This window comes from Mastigoproctus giganteus, chromosome 13, assembly GCF_048544385.1.
Source record: "Mastigoproctus giganteus isolate SK-2022 chromosome 13, ASM4854438v1, whole genome shotgun sequence".
Classification (NCBI taxonomy): domain Eukaryota; kingdom Metazoa; phylum Arthropoda; class Arachnida; order Uropygi; family Thelyphonidae; genus Mastigoproctus; species Mastigoproctus giganteus.
Window position 1 is genome coordinate 127422846 of NC_143587.1, and position 19234 is coordinate 127442079.

Consider the following 19234-nt stretch of genomic DNA (forward strand, 5'->3'; position numbering starts at 1 on the left):
GTATTTAAATTCTATTCAGTGGGACCAACTGATGATGTTACCAACAGCAAATTCAAAATGGGAAGCATTCAAAGAACTTATCTTGGAAGCTACTAGGCTTTACATACCAACTAAGAAATATTGTTCAAGGTTTAGGCCTAAATGGATGTCAGATGAACGAATGAGACATATGGCAGAGAAGAAAAATGCATGGGTTACATATAAATTAATGGGTGACATAGAAGCCTATGATAGATATAAGCTGGTCTTTAACCAAGTCACAAAGGAGATTAGACAGGCAAAGGCAGATTATGAGAAATCCTTGGCAAAGGATGCAAAGAAAAACAGAAAAGAGTTCTTTACCTATGTAAGTTCTAGAAGGAAAGGGATGAATCAGATTGGTCCACTGGATATTGATGGTTGAACAGTTGAGGATCCTGCTAAGGTGGCTAACAAACTAAACGAGTATTTTGCATCTACATTCACACATGAGCAGTTATTCAGGAAGGGGAATGCCACAGGTGAAGTAAACTCTGACAGTGAGCTAGATGATTTTGTAATAACTGAGAGCAAAGTGGAGCAGAAATTGTTGAAGATAAACATAAAAAAGGCAGCTGGGGTGGATGGAATCTATCCAGTTATATTAAAGGAGGCAGCAAGGGAAGTAAGCAAACCCTTAGCCATAATGATGAGAGCTTCTTTGGACTCGGGGGGGGGGTACCCATAGACTGGAGATGTACAAATGTGACCCCAATTCACAAAGGAGGATCAAAGGCTGACACAAGCAATTATAGACCTCTGAGTTTAACTTCTATTCCAGGAAAATTAATGGAGGCACTGGTTAAAGAAGCACTGCAGGATCATCTAGACAAGACTTCAGTTATAGCTCAGACACAGTATTCTTTTGTTAATGGAAAGTCTTGCCTGACCAATTTGATTGGATACTATGATGCAGTCACAAAAGGATTGGATTCAGGGAATAACTTTGATATTATATATTTGGATCTTAGAAAGGCTTTTGATACTGTTGCACATGGAAGACTGCTGCACAAATTGGAGCAGTGTGGCATTGGAGGCAAATTGGCAACACTGAACCCTCAGGGTTCAGTGTTGTTTTCTGTATTTATAAATGATATTGATGATGGTATATCAAGCTTAATGTTCAAGTTTCCAGACGATACAGAGGTAGACAGGGTTGTTAAAGACACTACTGACGCTATGCTGCTGCAACACAATCTGGAAAGGTTGAGCATATGGGCTGAGAGGTGGCAAATGATGATTAACATTGACAAATGTAAAGTACTACATATGGGAAACAGCAACCCCCGAGCAACCTATCAACTCTGTGGTACTACACTGACAGTGGTAGAGAATTAAAAGGACCTCGGGGTAATTGTGCATTCAGATACGAAGTTCTCTGAACAGTGCAGACAGGCTGCAAGAGTAGCTCATGGGGTCTTTTCATTGATATACAGGAATTTTTGTAGCAGGGATAAGGAGGTGATTATTCCCTTCTATAAGGCAATGGTCAGGCCACACCTTGAGTACTGTATACTGGTCTGGAGGCCTCATTTCAAGAAGGATGTAGAGCTGCTGGAACGAGTACAGAGAAGGGCAACAAGATTAGTGAATGGAACAAAGGGTTGCTCTTACGAAGAAAGGCTTAAGTTTTTAAAAATTACAGTGTCTGGCGACTAGGCACTGGCGAGGTGATCTGTTAGAGGTGTATAAAGTCTTAAATGGTTTGAGCATGCTCAATGCCGATGGATTCTTCCTCCTGCTCAGAATAATCACCTGAGGGGGCATAAATTCAAATTGAGGAAAGACAGATGTAGGATGGATGTGCAGAAATTTGCCGTTAGCCAGCAGGTAGTTGGTTGGTGGAAGAGACATCCATCCCTTGTTGTGGAGGTTGATAGCCTAAATAAATTTAAGGTTCAGCTGGACAAGTATTTCAAACGGAGGGGTGAAATGGAAGTGGGGATTTTTTTTTTTTTGGTTGATGCTGCATAAGCTTGCTTTCTTGCATCATATGCCTCTACTAATGCTAAGTCCTGACCATATCCTTATACAAGAGAATAATCACCTCCTTATCCCTGCTAGAAAAATTCCTGTATATCATTGACAAGACACCATGAGCTACTCTTGCAGCCTGTCTGCACTGCTCAGAGATATTCATATCTGCCTGCACAATTACCCCGAGGTCCTTTTCATTCTCTACCACTGTCAGTGTAGTACCACAGAGTTGATATGTTACTCTGGGGGTTACTGTTTCCCATATGTAGTACTTTACATTTGTCAATGTTAAACTTCATTTGCCACCTCTCAGCCCATCTTCTCAACCTTTCCAGATCCTGTTGCAGCAGCATAGTGTCAGTAGTGTCCTTAACAACCCTGCCAACCTTTGTTTCATCTGCACACTTGGACATTAAGCTTGATATACCATCATCAGTATCATTTATAAATACAGAAAACAACAATGGACCCAACACTGAACCCTGAGGGATTCCACTAATAACATTAGTCCACGATGAGCAGTGTCCATTGATTACCACTCTCTGTCTTCTCCCACTCAACCACCCCTTTATCCATAGCAGCAATTTGCCTCCAATGCCACACTGCTCCAATTTGTGCAGCAGTCTTCCATGTGCAACAGTAACAAAAGACTTTCTAAGATCCAAATATATAATATCAAAGTTATTCCCTGAATCCAGTTCTTTTGTGACTGCATCATAGTATCCAATCAAATTGGTCAGGCAAGACTTTCCCTTAACAAAACCATGCTGTGTCTGAACTATAACTAAAGTCTTGTCTAGATGATCCTGCAGTGCTTCTTTAACCAGTGCCTCCATTAATTTTCCTGGAACAGAAGTTAAACTCAGAGGTCTATAATTACGTGTGTCAGCCTTTGATCCTCCTTTGTGAATTGGGGTCACATTTGCACATCTCCAGTCTATATGTACCTCCCCTGAGTCCAAAGAAGCTCTCATAATTATGGTTTAGGGGTCCCTTACTTCCTTTGCTGCCTCCTTTAATATAACTGGATAGATCCTATCCATCCCGGGTGCCTTTTTTATGTTTATCCTCAACAATTTCTCCTCCTCTTTCCTCTCAGTTATTACAAAATCATCTAGCTCACTGCCAGAGTTTACTTCACCTGTGGCATTCCCCTTCCTGAATAACTGCTCATGTGTGAATGTAGATGCAAAATACTCGTTTAGTTTGTTAGCCACCTTAGCAGAATCCTCAACTGTTCAACCATCAATATCCAGTGGACCAATCTGATTCATCCCTTTCCTTCTAGAGTTTAGATAGGTAAAGAACGTTTTTCTGTTTTTCTTTGCATCCTTTGCCAAGGATTTCTCATAATCTGCCTTTGCCTGCCTAATCTCCTTTGTGACTTAGTTACAGTCCAGCTTATATCTATCATAGGCTTCCATGTCACCAATTAATTGATATGTATCCCATGCATTTTTCTTCTCTGCCATGTGTATCATTAGTTCATCTGACATCCATTTAGGACTAAACTTGAACAATATTTCTTAGTTGGTATGTAAAGCCTAGTCACTTCCAAGATAAGTTCTTTGAATGCTTCCCATTTTGAAGTTGCTGTTGGTAACATCATTAGTGGGACCAACTGTATAGAATTTAAGTACTGTCTCAGACCATCGTAGTCGCCTTTACGAAAGCAAAAACTCATCCCTTTACTCCTGATGGTAGTTACCTCTTTGAGTAAATCCCACTTCAGCACATTGTGATCACTGCCACCTAGTGGTTCATTTATCTGCAGATTCTTAATGCATGAAGAATCACTACTGATAATTAGATCAAGAGTATTACTCCATTTAGTTGCCTCTCGAACATGCTGATATAGAAAACAATCATCCAATAAATCCACAAAAGCCTTGCTAGTGTGTGAGTGACCAACCCACAAATTCTAGTCAATATCTGGGAAATTAAAATCCCCCATTATAAGACGCTGTGATTTACTGGCCCACTCTATTTCCCTGTACAGTTTCTTATTATACTCATCAGAGTCTTTAGGCCTATAGTACTACTATCTTCTACTCTCAATTTTGATCTCCCAATGCTTATGCCACACCAAAACTGACTCGACACTGCACTGTCCAGCGATGTCGACTGGCTTCACTTCCTTGAATTTTATGTGTTTCTTAACTAATAGCATAACCCCTCCTCCCTTCCTATCCTGTCTATCCTTTCTCTTCAGATTGTACTTCCCAAATTCCAGTTCTGCACTCCTTATATCTGTGTGACACCACGTCTCTGATATCCCAACAATATCTGCCTTTGATGTTTTGACCAACACCTCAAATTCATCAAATTTATTTACCAAACTCCTAGCATTGGTGTACACGCAAGTATACATGCACCTGTTCCTATTCTTAGCTACCCTAACACAACTCACGTGTTTATTTGTACCGCAATGAATCCCAGCAGTCTCTGAAATACCTTGCATCTTGTTTTCCAGGTTGCTGCTCATTCCAATAGAAGCAGTGCAAGAATCACTTTCACCTCTTCCAGTGGCTTCTGTTAATCTATTAGTCCTTGTATCCCGCCAAGCTAGCAATTTTCCGACCCACCTAACACTGCCTCGATAGCATCAGCAAATATTCTTGCACACCATTTCTATTTAAGTGTATCCCATCCCTGTAGAAGCAGTCTCTCCTGTTAACAAGTACAAACTAGGCTGAAAAAAATTCTACCCCTTGAGCCTTGCACAATCTTTCCAGAGCCAAATTGATCGACAAGGCTCTCATCATATACTCCCTGCTTTCATGTCTGGGTAGAATTGCAGACACTTTCAAATTCAACTTTAATTAATTCACTGCTTTTTTTTTTTCAACAGTGACCTCTACTTGTTAAGTAATTCCACCGGTCTCCTACTCTTAATATCATTAGTGCCAATGTGTACAACTATATCTTTTTTTGTGCACTTAAAAGATGATATACACTTTACAACGTCATCAGCCTTTTCCCCTGGAAGACATACCCTGGTCCTGTTTCAGGGTATGGTACAGGACTAGGGTATGTCTTCCAGGGACTTCTGTCATATCCACTCATGTGTGAAGGTAGATGCAAAATGTCTATTCAGTTTAGTCACCAACAGCAAATTGTGATGATGTATGTTGCAAAAGAGACCCCTTCATTTCTAGGAATCATGTTGCAAAAGAGGGACCATAGATTTCTAGGAATCTGGATCTGCTGCAATAGGATCTGGAAAGGTTGAGCAGATGGGCTGAGAGGTGGCAAATGAAGTTTAACATTGACAAATGTAAAGTACTACACATGGGAAACAGCAACCCCAGAGCAACGTATCAATTCTGTGGTACTACACTGACAGTGGTAGAGAATGAAAGGGACCTGGGGGTGGTTGTGCAGGCAGATATGAAGTTCTCTGAGCAGTGCAGACGGGCTGTAAGAGTAGCTCATGGTGTATTGTCAATGATATATAGGAATTTTTCTAGCAGGGATAAGGAGGTGATTATTCCGTTGTATAAGGCAGTGGTCAGGCCATACCTAGAGTACTGTATACAGGTCTGGAGGCCTCATTTCAAGAAGGATGTAGAGCTGCTGGAACGAGTACAGAGAAGGGCAACAAGATTAGTGAATGGAACAAAGGGGTGCTCTTACGAAGAAAGGCTTAAGTTTTGCAAATTACAGTGTCTGGAGACTAGGCACCAGCGAGGTGATCTGATAGAGGTGTACAAAGTCTTGAATGGTTTGAGCATGCTCAATGCTGATGGGATTCTTCCTCTCGCTCAGAATAATCACCTGAGAGGGCATAAATTAAAATTGAGGAAAGACAGATGTAGGATAGAAGTGCGGAAATTTGCTGCTAATGCTAAAGCTAATCTGTAATTCTCTAAGGTGATCATTGGCTTACCAGACCATGACCGTTAATCCTGTTTTTTGGTGGCCTCTGTTTTTCCACAGATTTTTATGAATCTGAAGTTTCTGAATTAACTGTATAAATATTGCTGCCAAATAGATATTTCATTCATTTATTTCTGATTTATTCATTTTTGAATATAGATGTGACAGCAGAAAAAAGCAAAGTGAAAATTTTTAATTTAGATAGCGAGTGAAATTTATAGAATGTGCAGCAAAGGGTTTATTGCAAAAATGGTTTGTAGAAAAGTATAATTCTGGTAAAATGCAAATTCAAAAAAATTTGCAAGAAAAAGCTATTGAAGAAAGTGGATTCGGAATGCAAATAAAAATATTCAATGAGAAACATATCAACTGTATCAAGAAATTAATAAGTTAATGCTCTCCTGGCTTGACAGTGCTTGTGCTAAAGAAATTCCAATAAGTAGGCCAATACTACAAGAAAAAGCTTTAAAAAAAGACACATTTTCTGCTAGCAATGGATGGCTTAGTAAATTTTGTAACAGAAATAACATTATTTTGAAGATTGTGTGGTGAAAGTGCATCTGTGAATGAAAATGATGTGGAACAGTGGATTTTGTGTTTGCCATCTTTAACACAACAATATGAACTCAAAGACATCTTTAATGTAGATGAAACTGGCCTCTTTTATCTAGCTTTACCAAGTAAATTATTATTGTTGATTGTAAATCATCTACAATGTAAGACTTTATATTATTTCTCTCAGTGGTGTATGCCACATTAGTGATATAAGACTGAGAATTGGGGGGGGGGGAGAAATAAAACAGTGTTGTTGCTTCTGACATTATCAATGAAGGGCATCTTCTATAATCTGAACAGCCAGGCCCTCAGGAAGAGAGACTGTAATCTTTTAGACAAGAAACTTGATGTCTTTTATTCATCAATCAGTTTAATACAAAAAAAAAAAAAGAGAAATAGTTTAAAATAGAAAACTAAAGTTTTATTCTTAATTTGGACATTATATTGTATAATAAGATTATAAAACATCATTAGAAACAATAGTGTTGTTATCAGAAAAACCCCTCCATGGAAGGTACTACCAAAGCAATGTGCATTTTAATGAGTATGGTCTTATAAAGAATTTTTTTCAAATTTTTTTACAGCTGTAATTTTCCAGCTAAAAATGATGTGGAGATTGAAAGTGAATGCCATACTGAAAGAATACTAAGTTTCACTTTTTTTTTTTTTTATCGTATGATATGAGCAATACACAAAGGAACCAGTTTTTTCCTGCTTCCTTCATGTATCGTGGCCATGAGCTCCAACTGGAGAGTACGGCACCAGCGTAATAACCAAGCCCAATGTGGGATTCGAACCTGCAACCTTTGGGTTGCCAGGCAGGCACTTTACCCACCCAGCTAGCCTGGTCGGCTAAGTTTCACTGTTTGGGGGAATGGAGCATCATCATGTTAGTTCCCTCACCTGTCATGATGATCACTCATGGGTTAAGGACAGCCATTTCCCCCTCCAGAGCCTGCGAATGAATTCCTCAAGTGAAGAAAGAAACTTGGCAATGTAAGACTTTTCTGTTATTGTTATGATAATTTGAAGCTACACAAAGAAGATATGGAAAAGCATGTGTTATTAAATTTTATTTTTTAATTATCTACCTATGTAGTGAGTGTTCTTTTATTTAGTTTTAGTTCAACCTACATGTTCCAGTGCCCTTAACTGCATTTATTAATATGTAAAATGTAAAAATCTAATATGTAAAAAACATATATTAAACAGTGATTGCTCAATGTAGCAAATTTTGTTCTTATTTATATTGAAAATGAATGCATAACTTATGACTGTGAGGGAAAAAATTGAATAGAATATTGCTCCTACATATTGTGAAACCTTGATAAAATAATCAGCGTTGCTGATCTCTTACAGTAAGCACAGAGTTCAGAAATACTAACAAACACCATACTGTAAATCAGACTGAATAGCACAATCGTTTTTATTAGATTAGCATTAGTAGAGGCATATGATGCAAAAAAGCAAGCTTATGCAGCATCAGCCAAAAAAAAAAAAAAAAAACGCTCCCGTTTCACCTCACCCTTCATTCCAAATACCTGTCCAGCTCAGCCTTAAATTTATTTAGGCTATCAACTTCCACAACAAAATATGGAAGTCTGTTCCACCAGTCAACTACCTGCTGGCTAAAGGCAAACTTCTGCACATCTGTCCTACAACTGTCTTTCCTCGATTTAATTTATGCCCTCTCAGGTGATTATTCTGAGCAAGAGGAAGAATCCCACCAGCATTGAGCATACTCAAACCATTCAAGGCTTTATACACCTCAGTCAGATCACCTCGCAGGTGCCTAATCTCCAAACACTGTAATCTGCAAAACTTAAGAATTTATTCGCAAGAGCAAGCCCTCGTTCCATTCACTAATCTTGTTGCCATTCTCTGTACTTGTTCCAACAGCTCTACATCCTTCTTAAAATCAGGCCTCCAGATCTGTATACAGTACTTAAGGTGTGGCCTGATCATTGTCTTATACAAGGGGAAAATCACTTCTTATCCCTTCTAGGAAACATTCCTGTATATCATTGACAAGACACCATGAGCTACTCTTTCAGACTGTCTGCACTGCTCAGAAAACTCCATATCTGCCTGCACGATTACCCCCGGGTTCTTTTCATTCTCTATCACTGTCAGTGTAGTACCACACAGTTGATACATTACTCTGGGGTTACTGCTTCCCATGTGTAGTCCTTTACATTTTTCAATGTTAAATTTCATTTGCCACCACTCAGCCCATCTGCTCAACTTTTCTAGATCCTGTTGCAGCAGCATACTGTCATTAGTGTCCTTAACAACCCTGCCAACCTTCGTATCATCTGCAAACTTAGACATTAAGCCTGATATATCATCATCAATATCATTTATAAATATAAAAAACAACAATGGACCCAACACTGAACCATGAGGGACTCCACTAATAGCATTAGTCCACGAAGAGCAGTGTTCATTGATTACCACTCTCTGTCTTCTCCCACTCAACCATTCCTTTATCCATAGCAGCAATTTGCCTCCAGTGCCACACTGCTCCAATTTGTGCAGCAGTCTTTCGTGTGCAACATTATCAAAAGCCTTTCTAAGATCCATATATATGATATCAAAGTTATTCCTGCATCCAGTTCCTTTGTGACCACATCATAGTATCCAATCAAATTGGTCAGACAAGACTTTCCCTTTATAATTACTTGTGTCGCTCTTTGATCCTCCTTTGTGAATTGGGGTCACATTTGCACATCTTCAGTCCATGGGTACCTCCCCTGAGTTCAAGGAAGCTCTCATAATTATGTCTAAGGGTTTTCTTACTTCCTTTGCTGCCTCTTTAATATAACTGGATAGATTGCATCCACCCCGGGTGTCCGTTTTACATTTATCTTGAACAATTTCTCCTCCACTTTCCTCTCAGTTATTACAAAATCATCTAGCTCGCTGCCAGAGTTTAATTCACCTGTGGCATTCCCCTCCCTGAATAACTCCTCATGTGTGAATGTAGATGCAAAATACTCATTTAGTTTGTTAGCCAACTGAGCAGGATCATAAACAGATGAACCATCAATATCCAGTTGACCAATCTGATTGATTCCTTTCCTTCTAGAGTTTAGATAGGTAAAGAACTCTTTGCTGTTTTTCTTTGCATCCTTTGCCAAAGATTTCTCATAATCTTTCTTTGCCTTCCTAATCTCCTTTGTGGCTTGTCACCTTTACGAAAGCAAAAACCCTTCCCTTTACCCCTGATGGTAGTTACCTCTTTGAGTAAATCCCACTTGAGCACATTGTGATCATTGCCACCTAGTGGTTCCTTTATCTGCAGATTCTTAATGCATGAAGAATCACTACTGATAATCAGATCAAGAGTGTTTACTCCCTCTAGTTGCCTCCCAAACATGCTGATGTAGAAAACAATCATTCAATAAATCCACAAAAGCCTTGCTAGTGTGTGAGTGACCAACCCATAAATTCCAGTCAATATCCGAGAAATTAAAAATCCCCCATTATAAGACTCTCTGATTTACTGACCCACTCTATTTCTCTGTACAGTTTTTCATTATACTCATCAGAGTCATTAGGCCTATAACACACTCCCACTCCCAATTTTGATCTCCCAGTGCTTATGTCACACCAGACTGACTAGACACTGCACTGTCCAACAATGTCGACTGGCTGCACTTCCTTTGATTTTATGTGTTTCTTAACTAATAGCATAACCTCTCCTGTCTTCCTATCTTGTCTATTCTTCCTGTACACATTATACTCCCCAAATTCCAGTTCTACATTCCTTATATCTTTATGACACCATGTCTCTGATATCCCAACAATATGTGCCTTTCATGTTTTGACCAACACCTCAAATTCGTCAAATTTATTAACAAAATTCTTAGCATTGGTGTACAAGGAAGTATACATACACCTGTTCCTATTCTTAGCTACCCTAACACAACCCATGTGTTTACTTGAACCACAATGAATCCCAGCAGTCTCTGAAATACCCTGCATCTTGTTTTCCAAGAATCACTTTCGCCTCTGCCAGTGGCTAATGTTAATCTATTAATCCGTGTATCCCCTCAAGCTAGCAGTCATCCGACCCACCTAACACTGCCTCGATGGCATCAGCAAATATTCTTGCACCCTTTCTATTTAAGTGTATCCCATCCCTGTAGATTGGAAATATGCAAACTGGTTGTCTGAGGATCTGGTGACATTTCAGCTACTCTGTTCACTTCTGCTTAAGTGGTCTCTTGTAGGTTGAATTTTTCATTAATTAAAAAGTAAAAAGTAAAGTGCATCCATTATCAACCCACTGCAGGATGGAAGCATCCTCAGCAATTCATGCTGAGGGAAATGGACCATAATCTGCCACGCTGGTCCAGTGCAGGTTGGCTGATCGACTGTATTCAGCAGTCAGGGGCTTGAACCCCGGTCTACTCAAAGAGCGTGTACTACTGCACTCCCGCTCCTGACCACTTGGCTAAGGAGGCCAAATTAATCAATCCTTACTTTTTTCCTGAAATTTACTGACATGTTTGTTGCTGATATCTGTCACAGAAAAATACTAGAATGCAGAGCACGAACACTATTCACGAGAAATATTTTATGCTGTTGGGCAGCACCTGATCTTATTTGATTCTGAATTAAAATAATTCTTAATTAATATTTTGTAAATCATGATGTGTGCATATATGTGTTCATTTATTAACCCACAGTAATTTGATTTATATATATATTTTTTTCTCTTCTAGTAAATTTTCTTTCAGAAGATTTATTTCTGTTACTTCAGTCAGTTGTGGTAAGTTTGTTTTTGGATATCAGTTTTTTTTTTAAAATTTAAATAATTGATAGTAAAATGGAGATGGAAGTATTAGAGGAGTATCAGCTATACATGTGGATGATGTGAAGTGGAAGTGTATTAAATATCTGTAAAACATATTCTAGAAGTCATAAAATAAAACAAATGGTTAGCAACAGTCAAACTGCTTATAGGATAATTGTTGGGTATATTATTGTATCAATCTATGTGCACCACAAATAAAAAACAGAAGCAGATGATAGAAAAATTCTGGCTCTATAAAAGAACACCTAGAAAATAGCATTAGCATTAGTAGAGGCATATGCATATGACGCAAGAAAAAAAGGGGGGGGAATCTTTCCATTTCACCCATCCATTTGCCCCAAAAGTTTATCCAATTCTTCCTTGAATTTCTTTAAGCTATCAACTTCCACAATGACCGATGGAAGTTTATTCCAGCAATCTACCACCCGCTGGCTAAAAGCAAATTTCCACACATCTATTCTACAACTGTTTTTTCTCAACTTAAATTAATGTCCCCTTAGGTGTGCAATCTCAGTAATGGGAAGAATCCCATCAGCATTGAGCTTCCTCAGACCATTCAAGGCCTTATACACCTCATTCAGATCACCTTGCAGGTGCCTAATCTCTAGACATTGCAACATGCAGAACTTAAGTCGTTCTTGGTAAGAGCAACCCTTTTCTCTCCCTTCACCAATCTCGTTACCCTTCTCAGTACTCATTCCAGTAGCTCTACATCCTTCCTATGTGAGGTTTCCAGACCTGCATGCAGTACTCACCTGAAAGTGTGGCCTTGCCATTGCCTTATACAAGAGGATAATCACTTCTTTATCCCTGCTAGCAAAATTCCTGTATATCATTGACAAGACCCTGTCAGCTGCTCTGGCAGCCTGTCTGCACTGCTCAGAAAACTTCATATCTGACTTCACAATTACCTCAGGTCCTTTTCATTCTCCACTACCCTGATTATAGTACCACACAGTAGGTAGGTTACTCTGGGGTTACTGCTACCGATTTGCAATACTTTGCATCTGTCAATGTTCAACTTCAGCCCATCTGCCCAATTTTTCAATCCTGTTGCAGTAGCATGCTGTCATTACTGTGATTAACAACCCTGCCAACCTTCTTATCGTCGGCAAACTTAGACATTAAGCCCGACAATAAGATATCGAACAATTATCCTATAAGCAGTTTGACTGTTCCTAACCATTTGTTTTATTTTATGACTTCTAGAATATGTTTATACCTTCATCAATATCATTGATAAACATAGTTGTTGTTTGTTTGTTGTTTGGTTTTTAGGAGCATTAGCAACTAAGGCCATATTGCTCCGGGATATGCGGTGGTGACGGTCTCGAACCCCGGTCTAATCAAGAAGCGTGTGCTACACACTGCTGCTCCTTCCCACCTGGCTACGGAGGCGCCTGATAAACATAGAAAACCACTATGGGCCCAACACCAAACCCTGGATAACTCCACTAATAACATTAGTCCACAAAGAGCAGTGTCGATTGATTACCACTCTCTGTCTTCGCCCACTCAACCATCTTTTATCCATTGTAGCAATTGCACTTAATGCCATACTGTTCCAATTTGTACAGTAGTCTCCTATGTGCAACACCATCAAAAGCTTTCCTAAAATCCAAGTTTACTATATAATATCGGTGTAAATACACCATAGTTAACCCATATATTTGAGCTACGGTTGTAGCGTAGAAGGCATCGTTTTAAATGTATCTCATAATGTGGTTGCCTTCACAACAAGATAGCTACTATTGAATTACTTCAAATAAATAACGCTTCTCTAGTAGAGAAGACTACTGTTATTTATTTTCAGCGTACCACCACCCAGACGATCGTTTCGAAGCTTTTTGGCTCCGTCATCAGTGGGCGGGTAGGTAATACAATATGCCATCTCAGTTGCGAAGTTATATCCACATTATGAGAGATGCCAGAAGGGTGTGGTGGTAATGTATTTGGAAAATTAAATGCACTAGGTATAATCCTTATGGGTTTTGATAATTAACTATATAATATCGGTGTAAATACACCATAGTTAACCCATATATTTGAGCTACGGTTGTAGCATAGAAGGCATCGTTTTAAATGTATCTCATAATGTGGTTGCCTTCACAACAAGATAGCTACTATTGAATTACTTCAAATAAATAACGCTTCTCTAGTAGAGAAGACTACTGTTATTTATTTTCAGCGTACCACCACCCAGACGATCGTTTCGAAGCTTTTTGGCTCCGTCATCAGTGGGCGTGTAGGTAATACAATATGCCATCTCTGCTACACACTGCTGCAGATCGTCTGGGTGGTGGTACGCTGAAAATAAATAACAGTAGTCTTCTCTACTAGAGAAGCGTTATTTATTTGAAGTAATTCAATAGTAGCTATCTTGTTGTGAAGGCAACCACATTATGAGATACATTTAAAACGATGCCTTCTACGCTACAACCGTAGCTCAAATATATGGGTTAACTATGGTGTATTTACACCGATATTATATAGTTAATTATCTAGTATGAATCAGAGCTGTAATACTCAATATGTTCTACGTTGATAATAATATTAGTAAATTAATAAGAGGGGTTTACCTCAATATAGTACGTGGAACACTTCCGTATGATACCCTCCAGAAATTAAAACGGAAAAAATCGACAACTTACCGGTACATTAAAGTAAAATATAAATAATTAAAGTAAAATATAAATAATTAAATAATCAATTTAACACAATTCAAAATCAATTCAAAACAATTAAAATTCAAATTAACGCAATTAAAAGAATCTAACGAAAATATTCAAAACGATTTTCCTTCCTGAAGCTGACAATGCTTTTCGACCGACTGTCGTGATCACAGGAATGAAAATTACCGAATCAGGCTAAACCTGCAACTTAAATAGTGATTATGTGTCTTCGCGCATGCGCGTAAAGGTCCACGCATCGGAGATCAAATATGGCCGCCGAACATTAACAGAATTCTCGTGTAATTTAATTTCAACGGTTTCTGCAATTAATAGTCGCGTATAATTACGTTGAACGTTAAGTATTTTGGCCTCGTTAAATAAAAAAGTATGTTTTTCGTTAATGGCATGAAAGGCTAATTCTGACGCTGCTGAACGAGAAGCACGAACTGAGGCTTCGTGTTGATTTACACGGATATTAAGAGAAAACCGCGTCGAACCCTGATAAGACGAGTCGCAATCACCGCAAGAAATGTTGTATACTAGATCATTAATTTGTGTTGCGAACGCCGAAAGAACCGAGCGATTGTTCAGTATAGTGTGTAACTTCCGTATAGGCCTAGCTATAATTTTAAATTCGGTATCTTTAAAGAATCTGTTAAGCTGTTTGTGCCACTGTTCAACATATGGGACAGAAATAAAGTATTTTTTGATATTACTATTGTTGATTGGTGCAGTATTTTGTATCCTATCCTTAGCTTGTACCCTAATTCGATTTATTGTGTTAATGGGATAACCCCTGTTCAAGAATCTGCTAGTTAATATTTGTATTTCTGAGTCTAAAGCAGAATCCGTCGTTGAATATTTATAGGCATTTAGAAATTGATTAAAGATAATCGATCTTTTGTAGGTGAACGGGTGGTAGCTATTATAATGTAGAAGCATACCGGTGTTTGTGGGTTTTCGATAGATGCTAAATTGTATTTTGTTCGAGTCCCGGGTAAGCGTGAAATTTAGAAAGTTTAATGACTTAGTATCCGTATCTTCCCTTTCCAATGTAAATTTGAGTCTAGAATGAATATTATTAAACGAATGTAAAATATCTTGGATAGTACTACTATCGGACGAATGTAAAATATCTTGGATTTGAGTTACAATGGGTTTGAGCCTGAGTGGCTTAATGTCAGAGATCTATCTCTCAACGATTGAGCAGATACATTTGACACCTTTTCGTCCCCGTATCACATACTATGGGAGGTATTTAGACGATGTTCTAGTTATTACCGATAGTAGTACCATCCAAGATATTTTACATTCGTTTAATAATATTCATTCTAGACTCAAATTTACATTGGAAAGGGAAGATACGGATACTAAGTCATTAAACTTTCTAAATTTCACGCTTACCCGGGACTCGAACAAAATACAATTTAGCATCTATCGAAAACCCACAAACACCGGTATGCTTCTACATTATAATAGCTACCACCCGTTCACCTACAAAAGATCGATTATCTTTAATCAATTTCTAAATGCCTATAAATATTCAACGACGGATTCTGCTTTAGACTCAGAAATACAAATATTAACTAGCAGATTCTTGAACAGGGGTTATCCCATTAACACAATAAATCGAATTAGGGTACAAGCTAAGGATAGGATACAAAATACTGCACCAATCAACAATAGTAATATCAAAAAATACTTTATTTCTGTCCCATATGTTGAACAGTGGCACAAACAGCTTAACAGATTCTTTAAAGATACCGAATTTAAAATTATAGCTAGGCCTATACGGAAGTTACACACTATACTGAACAATCGCTCGGTTCTTTCGGCGTTCGCAACACAAATTAATGATCTAGTATACAACATTTCTTGCGGTGATTGCGACTCGTCTTATCAGGGTTCGACGCGGTTTTCTCTTAATATCCGTGTAAATCAACACGAAGCCTCAGTTCGTGCTTCTCGTTCAGCAGCGTCAGAATTAGCCTTTCATGCCATTAACGAAAAACATACTTTTTTATTTAACGAGGCCAAAATACTTAACGTTCAACGTAATTATACGCGACTATTAATTGCAGAAACCGTTGAAATTAAATTACACGAGAATTCTGTTAATGTTCGGCGGCCATATTTGATCTCCGATGCGTGGACCTTTACGCGCATGCGCGAAGACACATAATCACTATTTAAGTTGCAGGTTTAGCCTGATTCGGTAATTTTCATTCCTGTGATCACGACAGTCGGTCGAAAAGCATTGTCAGCTTCAGGAAGGAAAATCGTTTTGAATATTTTCGTTAGATTCTTTTAATTGCGTTAATTTGAATTTTAATTGTTTTGAATTGATTTTGAATTGTGTTAAATTGATTATTTAATTATTTATATTTTACTTTAATTATTTATATTTTACTTTAATGTACCGGTAAGTTGTCGATTTTTTCCGTTTTAATTTCTGGAGGGTATCATACGGAAGTGTTCCACGTACTATATTGAGGTAAACCCCTCTTATTAATTTACTAATAGTTAATTATCAAAACCCATAAGGATTATGCCTAGTGCATTTAATTTTCCAAATAAAATCCAAGTATATGATATCAAAATTATTTTTTGCATCCAGTTCCTTTGTGACCACATCCTAATATCCAATCAAATTGATCGACAAGACTTCCCCTTTACAAACCCATGCTGTGTCTGATCTGTAACTGCAGTTTTGTCTAGATGAAGTGCTTCTTTAACTTTTTCAATATTCACGCAGTAAGAATTTGCAGATAAACGAATCACAGGGAGACAGTGATCACAATGTACTGATATGGGAATTACTTAAAGATGTAACTACCATCAAGGCTAAAGGGAAGGGCTTTGCTTTCATAAAGGTGACTACAGGGGTCTCATGACAGTTTTAAAATTCTGTACAGTGGGATCAACTGATGATGTTACCAATGTTGAATTCTAAATGGGAAATTTTGGAGGGTACTAGTCGTTTCCTAACAACTAAGAAATACTGTTCAAGGTTTAGACCGAAATGGATGTTAGATGAATAAATGAGGCTCATGGCAGAGAAGAGAAATGCATGGGATGCATATAAATTAACAGGAGACACAGAAGCTTATGGCAGATATAACCTAGTCTGTAATCAAGTCACAAAGGAGATTAGGCAGGCGAAGGCAAATTACGAGAAATCTTTGGCAAAGGATGCAAAGAAAAACAGCAAAGAGTTCTTTACTTATGTAAACTCTAGAATGAAAGGGATGAATCAGATTGGACCACTTAATATAGATGGGTTGACTATTGATGATCATGCTCAGGTAGCTGATAAACTGAACGAGTATTTTGCATTTACATTCACACATGAGGAGTTATTCAATGAGGGGAATGCCAGATGTTTATTAAACTCTAACAGGGAGCTGTGATTTTGTAATAACTGAGTGCAAAGTGGAGGAGAAATTGTTGAAGTTAAACATCAGAAAGGCACCAGGTGGACAGAATCTATCCAGTTATATTAAAGGAGGCAGCAAAGGAAGTAAGAAAACCCTCAGCCATAATTATGAGAGCTTCCTTGGACTCAGGAGAGGGCGCCATGGACTGGAGGTGTGCAAATGTGTCATGAATTCACAAAGGGGATTCAAAAGGTGACACAAGTAACTATAGACCAGTTACTTTAATGTGTTCTAGGGAAAATAATAGAATCACCAGTTAAAGAAGCATTGCAGAATCATATAGACAAGATTGCAGTAATTATTAAGACACAGCATGGGTTTGTTAAAGGGAGGTCTTGTCTGATCAATTTGATTGGATACTATGATGTCATCACAAAGGAATTGAATGCCAAAAATAATTTTGATATCATATACTTGGATTTCAGAAAAGCTTTTGATGATGTGGTCACAAAGGAACTGAATGTCAAAAATAATTTTGATATCATATACTTGGATTTCAGGAAAGCTTTTGATACTGTTTCACATGGAAGACTGCTGTACAAATTGGAGAGGTATCGCATTAAGGGTAAGTTGCTATAATGGATAAAGGGATGGTTGAGTGGGAGATGGCACAGAGTGATAATCAATGGACACTGCTCTTCGTGGAAAAATGTTATTAGTGGAGTTCCCCAGGGTTCGGTGTTGGGCCCATTATTTTTTTGTGTATTCATGAATGATATTGATGAAGATATATCAGGATTAATGTCCAATGTCCAAGTTTGCAGTTGATACAATGGTTGGAAGGGTTGTTAACAACAGTAAAGACATTATGCTACTCCAACTGGATCTAGATAAGTTGGGAAAACGGGCTGAGAAGTGGCAACTGAAGTTTAACATTGACAAATGCAAAGTACTGCATATGGGTAGCAATAACCAAAGAGAAATGTACCAATTGTGTTGTACTACACTCAAGGAAGAGGAAAGTGAAAAACACCTGGGGTAATTGTGCATTTAAATATGAAGTTCGCTGAGCAGTACAGACAGGCTGCCAGGCAGGCCATGGAGTCTTGTCAATGATATATAGGAATTTTGCTAGCAGAGACAAGGAGGTGATTATTCCGTTGTACAAGGCAATGGTCAGGCCACACCTAGAGTACTGTGTACAGGTCTGGAGGCTTCATTTTAGGAAGGATGTAGAGTTGCTAGAACGAGTACAAAGAAGGACAACAAAATTGGCGAGGGGGAACAAAGGAGTGCTCTTACCAAGAAAGGCTTATGTTCTCCAAAATGCAGTGCCTGGAGAGTAGGCACCTGTATGGTGATCTGATTGAGGTGTATAAGGCCTTGAATGGGATGAGCAAGCTGAATGCTGATGGGATTCTTTCTCTTCCTCAGATTAAGAACCTAAGGGGGCATAGATTCAAATTAAGGAAAGATAGCTGTAGAATAGATGTGCAGAAATATGACTTTAGCCAGTGGGTGTTTTATTGGTGGAACAGACTTCCATTTTTTTGTTGTGGAAGTTGATAGCCTAAATAAATTTAAGGCCGAGCTGGACAGGCATTTGGTATGAATGGAGGGGTGATTTTTTTTTTTTTTTTTTTTTTTTTTTTTTGGGCTCATGCTGCATAAGTTTGCTTTCTTGCATTGATTGCCTCTAATAATGCTAATGCTACCCAGTGACTCCATACTTTTCTCCAGAGCCGAAGTTAAACTAACAGGTCCATAATTACTCGTATCATCCTTTGAACCCAATTTGTGACTATGAGATACATTTGCACATCTTCAGTCTGTGGGGACCTCCCCTGAATCCAAGATTGCTCTCATAATTATGGCTAAGGGTTTGCTTACTTCCTTTGCTGCCTCCATTAATATACCTCGATAGATCCCATCTA

The 19234-nt window shown here is 38.3% G+C and overlaps 1 protein-coding gene across 2 annotated transcripts in view; it reads left to right on the plus strand.

Annotated features, from left to right (window-relative positions):
* The window catches only part of Hap40 (Huntingtin-associated protein 40 kDa), a 246830-nt gene that overhangs the window by 214937 nt on the left and 12659 nt on the right, over positions 1–19234 (plus strand). For both annotated transcript variants that reach the window (XM_090387399.1, XM_090387398.1), the window contains exon 9: positions 11160–11206. In XM_090387399.1, coding sequence (XP_090243525.1) covers positions 11160–11206 — 47 coding nt within the window. The remainder of the gene's footprint in view (positions 1–11159; positions 11207–19234) is intronic.